The following is a 10,857-nucleotide window of genomic DNA, read 5'->3' on the forward strand; positions in this document are numbered from 1 at the left end:
TTTGTAATGTTTAGTTTAACCTTTTTGGTTGTTTGTGCAATATTATATATTTTAAATTATAATGCATCTCCCCAGAGCATTTTGTAGCTGGGGAAAAAAAAAAGATTCTAACAGCTGTTAGTTTTGTAATTTAAAAACCCCACAAAGAAACTTTGTCCTGAACCTTTTGCAGACTTGCAGTTAACAGCTATTAAAGACATTCGACATTAGCCAGAGGCACCTGGGGCTTTGTTCTTGTCCCCCTTAGTGATTCTGGTCGGGGGAGGCATCTGGCCCAGCCTGGGCTGCAGTCCCTTTGGGATGGGCAGTGGTTGGAGCAGAGCCTCCATCACCCGGCACTCGGTTTGGGGCTAAGAGAAAGGAACTATTGCAAGCTAGCACCCTGGACTGGGGACTCTGCATGAAGGGGACAGTGGCCTGCCAGGGCCCGTTCTACATACTGCCCAGGAGGCAGGCACCTGGCCCTCGCTGAGACAAGGAGTCAAGAGGCCTTTTCTGCATTATTCCCAATGCTTCTGCTTTTATTTGGAAAGGAAGTTGCAACAATGGCGTAGATCCAATAGTTCTGGTAACTTTTCTCCTCCTCTTCCTCCTCCTCCCCCAGGTGTGTGCTTCTGGGGTCTATTTTAATTTACTTTAGTTAAACACCTGTCGTATAAAAATTCACATTGGGTGTGATAAATGGGAGGTATGAATGAAGCCCTTGGTTCCATGAAGGTCTTTTAAGGGAAAAGAGAAAGGGGATGGGGATGAGTTTTATAGGATAAGCAAACGTAAAGTGTAAAATATATATCACCATTTTAGAAGCAGACTTTGGGTTTTCTTTCTCCCCTGCTTTATTGGGGAGGACTTGCTATTGCTTTTATCAAGTGTTTGCTAGCCATGGATGCCAACTAACTTCTTCGATTGAAGGCCGGAGGATCATGTCTGGTTCTAGGAGCCTCTTGAGCAGGTCCTGGCATTCAGCTGAGACGCCCAGGTGCCCAGGGAAGGATACCCCCTTCTGCTGCTGCCACAGCATCTTGGGGATATCTGTGTCATCAAAGGGCAGGCTGGCACACAGCATGACATAGAGGACCACGCCCATGCTCCAAACATCGCCCTTCTTGCTGTCATGGGGGATGCCCTGCAGCACCTCTGGGGCAGCGTAGGCTGTGCTGCCACAGAAGGTCTGGCTCAGCTCCCGCCGCGTCTTGGGCAGTACCTTGGCAAAGCCAAAGTCAGTCAGCTTCAGGTTGTAACCCTGCAGCAGGGCGTTCTCACACTTCAGGTCTCGGTGGGCCACGCCACAGCCATGGCAGTAGCGGATGGCCTCCACCAGCTGGCGGAAGAGGGCCTTCGCCCGGCTCTCGGGCAGAGGCCCACCGTGCAGTACACAGTCAAAGACGTCTCCCCCCTCGGCCAGCTCCATCACCAAGTAGGTCTTGCTGTCGGCAGACTCCAGCATCTCATACACCCGGATGATGTTCTTGTGATCCAGGCTGCGGACGATCTGGAGCTCGCGCGGCAGGAACCTCTGGATAAATTCTGTGGGGAAGGAGAGAGAAGAATAAGGGACGAGCAGTAAGACAGGACGGTGATGCACAGGACGTGGAAATGCAGTCCCTGCCGTGCTGCCCCAACTTCATACCGTGCTTGCCTAGAGATAGGCTCTCTTCACAGCTTGTCTTCCCCTGGTTCTCACTGCTTCTGCTTTCCAAAGCCCTCTCACGTGTACATCAGTGGGGAGGACAGGAGTTATACAACCTCTCTAAGCCTCAAATGTCTTAGTCTGCAAAATGGGAGCTTCTTATAACTGAAATTTTATGCATCTAGGAAAGCAGCATGGCGCTGATAGGCCCAAAGTAGTCCCAACTCTGCCCTGGAACTAGCTATGTGTTGACAAACTACTGCCCCTCTCTGGGAGTCTGTTTCTCCTCAGTAAAATCAGGAGAGATTGGTCCAGCTGTAACCATCTATAGGAGTCCCTGCACTTCCTACACGAGGTGGTTAGGAGGATCAGCCTGGAGGGACCTTGGCCCTGGAAAGCACTTTAGAACCTGCCTGTGAAGTCCTATATAAATGTAAAGTGGTGGCATTAGCCCAATTTTATACATGGGGAAACTTGAAGGAGACAGTAGACCGAACCCAAGGTTATATACACACACATTTATCGTTTCTTCAAGACCAAGTGCCCAGTCCGATTCTTTTCCATTAAACTGGCCTAGTCCTCTCCCTCCCATTTACTGCTTCTTCGAGCCGCGGGTCCCTCTGCTTCTAGGACCCTTTGGAGCACAGGGGCCCTTGGCCACATGCTCGACACACCTGATCGGATGCACTAAGGGTCGAGAGGAGCTGCCACCTTGGCAGCGCAAGTTAGAACGTCTGGTAACGCCGGAGCCTCCGGCCAAGACGTGCGTGAGCGGAAGAGCTGTACAAAAGGAGCCAGCCCCCCAGCTCCACCTGCGTTGTGCACGTCCATCCTCCCCGCCCCGCCCCGTCCCGTCCCGTGGGGCAGGAAGCCACGGTTCCAGGCCCCTGTGCCTCGTCGGGGCTGGAGGATCAGCCTGCAGGCCCCCTCCCCTCGCCCGCCCGCCAGTGGGAGTCCTCCGACAGGGGCAGGTGAGGGAGAGAAGGCCTTTTCTCACCTTCTGGCCCTCCCATCTTGTCTATAATTTTAATTGCCACTTTTCTTTGATGTTTTTTGGAAAATGCTTCCTTCACTTTTGAATAAGTCCCTTCCCCAATGGTCTTGCCCAGTTGGTATCCATTGGAGAGCAGAAAGTCCTCCATGCTGTCTCTCCTCCTTCCTTCCTTCCCCGTCACCGCCTCAGCTCATCCTGCCTCTGCGAGGCAGCGCTACTCCACCATCGCCCTCGGCCCGCGCCTCTCCCCCCCAGGACTTCATCCGCAGCCGCCCCAAGCGCTAGAACATTCTCCGTCCGGACACAGCCGCGGGTGGGGAAGGGGGCGGGGGCCGGACATTTTTAAGCTCGGGCCCCGATTATGATGTAAACTGATGTGGCACAAGTGACCAGGGGGTGGGGAGGGCGGTGCTGCCCTGGCTACCAAAATGGGCAGTGCCCCCCTCCCCCGCCCCCTCGGGCCCCGCATTGTCACCATCGCCCAGCCAGCGGAGAGCTGCGGCTGGGCCAGCCCGTGCCTCGGTGTGCGCCTGCAAGAGCAAGATCGCGGGCTGCCGCCGTCCAGCCGGGCCCGAAGCCGAGCGGAGTCCAGCCGCGCCGAGCCGTGCCGTGGCAACGCCTATGCCCGACCTAGAGGCCGCTCGGCGCCCCTGCAGTGTGCACAGTCCTGGGCCGGCCGCCCCCAGGGCCCCGCGTCCCTCCCGCCACGACCAGCCGCGGCCCGACCGAAGTGGCGGCCCGACCCGCGCCGTCCCGCCCGAGCAGTGAGGGTTCCCCGAGGGGAGGAACGGGCCCGGGGCGGGCCGCGGCCCCCCGCTACTGTGAGGTCAGCGCGCCCGCCCCGTGGGTCACAATGCAGCCCGCGCCCTCGACGGCCCGGTCCCGCCGCGCGCCCCGCCCCGCTGCACCAGACACCTGCCCGGCTACCCCTGGACCAGAGCGTCCTCCCGCGGCCAGGGCTCGGGCAGCTGTTTCCCGCCTGGGACCGGCTCCGGCCTCCAGCAGGTGAGAATCCCGGGGGCCGGAGCGGGCGGGGACGAGAGCGGCGGAGCGGCCCGAGGGCCGGGACGGGACTGAGGGCAGCGTTGCTCCCCACAGAGCTTCCCGGAGCCCGGACATGAGCACCCAGGAGCCCCCGCAAGGTCGGAGATTCCCCATTGAGGCCGGAGACTCCCCCGGCCTGGCCGCAGCCCCCGAGCCCCAGGACAGCGCGGAGCCCGTTGCTACGGAGCACCCCCCGGTCAGGTGAGGGACGGAGGGGCAGCCCGAGCCCGGGGCGGCTGTGGCTCGCTCCCCTCCCCCCGCCCATCGTCGCATAGGACTTAGAACTGGAGGGGAAGGGGGAGATCATTTAGGTCCACCCATGCTCGGGTCCCTATTTGGCAGATGTGAAAACTGAGACCCAGGAAGGGCTGGGCATGGAATCGGGATTCGAACTTGGCGCTCCCGACTCCAAATGCAGCCGTACTTGACTCTTTCCTAGGCCTGGAGGTTCTAACCTCCAATTTCTATACCTTCCCCTCCTTCCTCGCTCCCCCCCCCCCCCCCCCCCCCCCAGCCGGCCCCCCCCCCCCCGCCCCGGCTGCCCCCGCCTGACGCTGCTGCACGTGCCCATCGACGTCTACCTGGCAATGGGCGGAAGCCCCCGGGCCCGCGCCACTTGAGTGCGCCTGCGCGACGGCTCCGAGGGGGCCAGGCAGGGGCGGGGCCGGCCGCGGGGACACCGCGCTGAGGTCGCGCGCGCCGAGCACGAGACAATGATGCACATTTTAAAATAAAAGAATGATGCACATTTTAATAAAAGCACAGCTTACACTGTTCTTTACACTCCGGCCTGGCTGCGTGTGTGTGTACGTCTGAACGTCTGTCCTTAAGCCCTGCCACCCGCCCCTGAAATTCAATGCAATGTCATGCAATGCCATTCAGCAAACATTTAGTAAGCACTCGCTGTGTGCAGGGCTTTGTGCTCGGCGAGGAGTATGCCGAGGCAAACGTGTGAAACGGTCCCTAAAGGAGCTTTTCAACCAAAGCGGGGTGGGCATGAGGGACGACACTGGGGGTGCCCTAGAGAAGCAAACCCTGGGGTAATTGGAGGGAGGAGAGAGCGCTAGCAAAGACGGATGGTTATCAGGGAAGGCTTCCTAGCAGTGGTAGCACCGGAAGTGACCTGGTGCCATCCCCTTAGAATAGCGATTCTCAAATATGGGGGGAGGGTGCCCTTAGGGTCTGTAGGTCCCTTTCAGGGGGTCTGAGAGTCAAAACTATTTTCATAGTCTTACTAAAACTTAATTTCTCAAAAAGGTCAATATTGATAACTGTAACCCACATAAACAAAAGCTGGAATGAGGAGAAAGGCCCACAGTAATTTTCAAGAGTGTAAAAGGGTCCAGAATGTCTATCTAGGAAGATAAAGACTCTGAGAGAAAGAAGGAAGAAAGAGGATTCCAAGCCTGGGACGCAGCCTGGACAAAAGCTTGGAGGGAGGGGGAGATGCTGAGGAACCAGTCAGTGGGGAGGTTAACGGAGATGTAATATGAAATAAAGCAGACAAAGTAAATGATAGTCTTTGCTCTCTTTCTCCTTCCCTCCTTCTAAAACCTTTTCTCATTCCCTTTTTCTCTTCTTTCCCTCCTTTATTTCTTCTGGTTTTCTTCCCCATGCCAGAACTTGGTTCTGATTCTTAATAAAATTCTAGAACCTGTTCACCAAGAAGGAAGTGGTCAGTCATTACAAAGAACCAGACCACAATGCTGGCCTGACTAACCTCATTTCCCTTTTTGACCAAGCTATTGGACTGGTAGGACCAGAGGAATGCTACAGATAAATATCATAGCATTTGCCAAAGTCCTTGTGGACTAGATGGTAATGTGATTAGATCAATTTGGAACTGGCTGAATAGAGTAGCCATCCATGATTTGACATCAAAACATTTTGACATCAATAGGAAGGTCTCTAGTGGCTGGCAGGTGGAATATTTAAGGAATCTGCTTGAGCCTGTGCTCCTTTAAATTTTAATAACCCAGATAAAGGCTGATCACATTTTCAGGGGGCGAAAAAACAACCCACTGGATGACAGATGCATGATCCAAAAATACATTGACAGGTTAGAACACTGGGCAGTCATACTTGTATCAAAAGGTGGGGAGTATATATTGAGAAAACAATGTAAGTTTTTAATGTAAAGCAATGTAACTGGCATTAATCTATTTGTAACTTTAAAAAAATGTTGGTGGTGACAGTGGGATGAATGCAAAGTTCTACAGTGAGGTTCAAAAAATCAATGTCACAGGTAATGATAATAGTAAAAGCTTAGGTTTATCTAATAACACTTTACAGTTTACAAGGTTCTTTAGACCTCTTCTCTCATTTCATCCTCACAACAATCTTCCGATGTGTTATTATTTTCCCTCCATTTTATTGATGAGGAAAATAAAGCTTAGAGAAATTAAGTTAAAACTTTCCCAGTGTCATGCCAAGATATGAGAAGAACAATGAAAGATATAACTGTCTTCCAAGTATTTGAAGGGCTCTCTTGAGGCAGAATTGGACCAACAGGTGGAAATTGAAAAGCTATAAATGATGTAGGTATCCTAACTCAATATAATCATAACAATAGAACTATCTCCCCTAATAAAATAAACTTCTATGCAAAAATATTTATAGCGGTACTTTTTGTTGTGGCAAAGAACTGGAAATGGGTGCTTGCCAGTTGGAGAAATTATAAAGGAGATGGTTTCTGAGAAACCTGGTAAAATTTGTATAAACTGATGCAGAGTGAAATGAATGGAACCAGGAGAACAATGTATCCAGTAACAACAACACTGTAAAGATAAGTAACTTTGAAAGACTAAAGAACTCTGATCAATGCCATGGCCAACCATGATTCCAAATTCTAGAATACCAGTGTTGAAGTGTGTCTAATGTAGGAATTTGTTTTGCTCAACTATTCATATTCGTTGCAAGGGTTTTGTTTGTTTTTCTTCAGTGGAGAAAGGAGATGAGAGAGAGAGAGATGGAGAGACAGAGAAAGAGAAAGAGAGAGAAAAAGGAGAGAGAGAAAGAGGAGAGAGAGAGAGAGAGAGAGAGAGAGAGAGAGAGAGAGAGAGAGATGTAATTGGAAAGAAAATTACAAGAAAATGAAATTGGTTGCCTTGGGAGGGATTTCCCTATCTAGAGGGAGAGGTCTTCAAACAAAGGCTGAATCATCCTTTGTTAGGGATGTCAAAAGAGGGACTCCTCTTTAAATAAAGGTTCGGCTAGATCACTTCTAAGGTCCCTTTCTGCTATGAGGTTCTGTGACTATCTCCCTCTTCATTCTACCTCCTTTCAACTTTTTTTTACCCATTTTCCTATCTTCTCATCTTGCCGGTTTCTTCTCTCCTTTTTCCATTCCCACTTTCCCTTCCAAGTCCTTCATTCATGCATATATTAAGTCCTGGGCAATGGAGATAGAGGCAAAGACAATCCCTACCCTAAGAAATTTTCCTTTTCCTCTCTCTTCTTTTCCCCTCCCTATCTCCTCCCATCTCTTCTACCTCTTCTCTTCCATTCCCTTTTTCCCTCTCTATCTTCCCCCTTTTTCTAATATCTCACTCTCCAAATCTCACCTTGCCCTAGATTCAAGTGAACTCTTCTGTTCTTTAGCCCTTCCCCTCTATTTCCCAGGATTGGGCTGTGGAGTTTTCTGCCCTAGTACTTGTGTTCCAAGATGGGACTAGACATTTGGAAGTGCCCGGAGGAATGGGGATGACCTAGGAGGAGAGAAATATCCCCTGTGACCGCAGTGGGGCGATAGGGAGCCAGGGAGGCCTGTCGTATGGGTCAAACCAGCTTGATGTCATATCCCCAGGGGATTCCCTCCCCAACCTCCCCTCCCCCACCACCTACAAACTTCCCAGCAGTTTGGCCCGGGGCCAGAAACGGGGGGAGGGATGTTGGAGTGAGAGAGGACCTAGACCAATTAACTGAAGGAATTGGGAACCTGGCCCAAGAAAGGGGCTGGCCCGGGTGATCCCCGGCCAAGGAAACTCCCCTCTCCCCAGACCTGACTTGGAATCTTAAGGACTTAAAGATATAATAATCACACAATCATAATCTTCCAGAACCTGAAAACCATCCATCACCCTCCAAGAGTAAAAGGTGAACGCTTAGCATAAGTGCCAGAAGAACTGAGGTGTCCTCATAGCCCAGTCCAGCTCAGCCCCTGATCTGGACCTAAGTGTTCTCCTCTGGAGAGTGGGGAGATGTTCTGAACGACCCCCAACCACCTCAGCCCTAGAAACCTCAGCTATTCCCTTCCCCTCCCTGTTCCCCCGACACAAACGTGTCCACTTTCTTTTTCATGATCTCACTGCCTTTGTTTCTCCCTGTCCCCTAGTACTCCCTAGTTAGAACCCCTCCCCCTGCTCTTTTCTGACTAGAGACCCCCATTTCTAAATGGGGGGCTGCACAGATGGAGGCCCAGTTACCATAGTAACAGCAAGGAAAGGGGTTTCTGTGTCGCCATAGCAACTTCAGACGTCAGACCTGTGCCCTTTCCTATCACCCACTGAAGGGAGGTAGGAGGGAGGGGGTGGAAATGGGGGAAGGGGGTTTTAGGAGAAGGGGAAACAGGCTGCCTCTTCTCCACTCATTCCCAGCCATGTGCAGCTGGGGGTCAGACCCAGATTTTTCTTTCTAACTCCTCAAGGCTGTAGGAACCTATATACACTTCCTCTCCCCTACCATCCCTAGGGGGTCGCTAGGTTCCTGCTTCCACATTTGTTCAGCGAACCCGAGGGACAGTTTGGCCTAGAAAGAGATGCCTTCCATCCCCACTTGGGGAGATTTCAAGGTTTCCCTGTATTAGGGTCAGGGGATCTCAGGGTTTGAGTTCTTAAGGCCAAAAGGTCTTAATTAACAAGAACCATAGATTTGGGGAGTCTGGAAGCTTTAGGGTCAAAGGATCCAGTGTCTAGGGTCTCAGGGTCCAGGAATTTCAGGGTTGGGGTACCTCATGATTGGGCTGGGGGTCTCAGAGTCCAGAAGTCTCAGAGTCTGGGTTCCCAGGTTTGGCGGAGCTCTGTCTAGATGTCTTATAATTGGATTGTGGTTCAGTCATGTCTGACCCTTTTCGACCCCCTTTGGGGTTTTCTTGGCAAAGATACTAGAGTGGTTTGCCATTTCCTTCTCCAGCTCATTTGACAGATAAGGACTGAGGAAAACAGGATCATCCAGCTAGTAAGTGTCTGAGGCCAGATTTGAACTCAGGAAGAGTCTTCCTGACTCCAGGTCCAGTATTCTATCCACTACACCACCTAGCCACCTTTTATAGTTTGTAGATTAGCTGCTCAACATTATAGAGGGTCTCAGAATCTGAGTAGTGCCAGGGTTAGATAGTCTCAGGCTTTGGAAGGTCTCAGGACATAAGTATGGTACAGTTAAAGAGTATCAGCAGATGGAAATAATACAAGTTTGGGAGTCTCAGGGGTAGGGATCTCTGTGTCATGGGTCTTGGATCTAGTGGTCACAGGGCTGATGGTCTCAAAGTCTAAACATTTCAGGACTGGAGGTTTCAAGGCTAGGGCAGAGTCTGAAAGGACCTTGTGTTTCTAGGGGGTCTGGGTTGGAAGTTTTTAGGGTTGGGTTGCCAGACTCAGGAGTGTTCAGCATTGGGGGTCTCAGGATCTGGGGTTCCTAGGATCAGAATATCTTTATGTGAAGGGTCTCAGGGTTGAAGTACTGAAGCTGGTTGGGGTGTGTCTCAGCCCCAGGGGTCTCAGGAGCAGAGATTCTCAGAGATGTCACTTAGAGCAGAATGTGGGGAATTTCCAGTGTCTGAGGAAACCCAGGAGCTTCTCTCCATGAAATGCCATTGTATCCGAAGTCTCAGGCTTAACTTCCCCTTCCTCATCTGCCCTGTGTTTCCTCCTCCCACAGCAGGGCCTCACTATACAGCCTTCTACCTTCCTAAGCCCCCACCTCCCCTTCTAGAAAGTGGGTAAGGGAAGAAAGGGGGTAAGAACCAGCATCTGGCTGATGGCTGGGCTGAATAACTGGAGGTGTCAATTATTCTAGCTTCTGAATTTTGTGGGACATTTCTGAATTATTTCTAGGGACAGATCTTCATGAACCTTTAGGATTCATATGTAGAGATGGATAAAATCAGTCAGTCAGCAAGCATTTAATGAATGCTTACTTCATAAGTATCTCTGTGGCTAATCTCTTAAAGTGAAATTTACCCCCCTTCCATCACCTAAGGATTTCAGAACCCTTAAAGGTCTCCTCTTAGCCCCAAAGACCCAGGTGTGCTGGTTCCTTCCTGATCGAGGAAGCTGGGCACCCCACAGTGAGCTCCATCCTACCTAGTCCTCTTTGCCTTGACCCCCTGCCCTGGTATCCATACTCTCTTCCTTCCCTACCATCTCAGAAGTGTTCTGATCCCTTCCCCCAACCTCCTCCCTTCTCACTCTCTATCAATGATCTTCCTGTCCTTGGGCATTTCCTCCTCTGCCTTAAAACAAGCTGAGTTCCTCCCCTAGCCTAAAAACAAAAGGAAAGAGGCAGAGAGGATGTGATAAGGGGCTGAGGATATGAGCTTCACAGCCCTTCTAGCTACCACCCTGGCTTTCTTCTCCCAGGACCATCAGCTTTCCTCTCCTCCTCTCCTCCCACTTGCTCAGCCTCCCAGTTCACCTCCTGTCCTCCCCACTTCTTCATGGATACCTGTTGTTACCTCTGTCTCTTTTGCCAAACTTTTTTTTTTTTTAGACTCTGTCCCCTTTAAATGTGGCTATGCCACCAAGGTTCTGTCCCCAGTCCTCTGTTCTTAGCTCTTGGCTCTCTTTCCACTCAGTGATCTCACCTCTGCTGTAGTTACAGCTCTCGCCTGTACAACATGGTCTCTGATCCTCACCTCTTTCCCCAACCTCTGTCCCACATTGTCAGCTGGCTCCTGGACATCTCCCCCTGCACCTCCTTCTAGCATCTACCATTCATCCTGTCCAAATCTGACTTCATCTTCCTCAGGGAGCCTCTCTCCCCATCCCCCCCCCCCCTTCTATCCACTGCTTCCACTGTTCTCCCAATTACCCAGACTTGCCGCCTCCTAATCACCTCTGTCTCTCTCTTGGCCCTGGCTCCCCCATCCATTCAGTTACCAAATCCCTTAAAAGTCAATATTAATAAGGGAAAGCAGAGCCAAAAGAACATTTTCACAATGACTGCAACATTGTAAATAAAGTTAAAGTGGAGG

The 10,857-nt window shown here is 51.4% G+C and overlaps 2 protein-coding genes across 2 annotated transcripts; one reads left to right on the forward strand and one right to left on the reverse strand.

The window, feature by feature from the left end:
• Positions 1 to 5: 5 nt before the first annotated feature.
• TSSK3 (testis specific serine kinase 3) lies at positions 6 to 3,158 on the reverse strand. The gene is made up of 2 exons (XM_027864585.1): positions 2,628 to 3,158; positions 6 to 1,527 (listed from the first exon to the last, which is right to left on the reverse strand). Exons 1-2 carry the CDS (start codon positions 2,770 to 2,772, stop codon positions 866 to 868), a joined length of 807 nt encoding a protein of 268 aa, XP_027720386.1. The 5' UTR covers positions 2,773 to 3,158; the 3' UTR covers positions 6 to 865.
• Positions 3,159 to 3,477: 319 nt separating this feature from the next.
• Positions 3,478 to 4,306, forward strand: FAM229A (family with sequence similarity 229 member A). The gene is made up of 3 exons (XM_027864334.1): positions 3,478 to 3,629; positions 3,723 to 3,869; positions 4,183 to 4,306. Exons 1-3 carry the CDS (start codon positions 3,478 to 3,480, stop codon positions 4,286 to 4,288), a joined length of 405 nt encoding a protein of 134 aa, XP_027720135.1. The 3' UTR covers positions 4,289 to 4,306.
• The last annotated feature ends 6,551 nt before the right edge of the window (positions 4,307 to 10,857 follow it).

Source organism: Vombatus ursinus, unplaced genomic scaffold (genome assembly GCF_900497805.2).
Source record: "Vombatus ursinus unplaced genomic scaffold, bare-nosed wombat genome assembly UNPS02014775.1, whole genome shotgun sequence".
Taxonomy (NCBI): Eukaryota; Metazoa; Chordata; class Mammalia; order Diprotodontia; family Vombatidae; genus Vombatus; species Vombatus ursinus.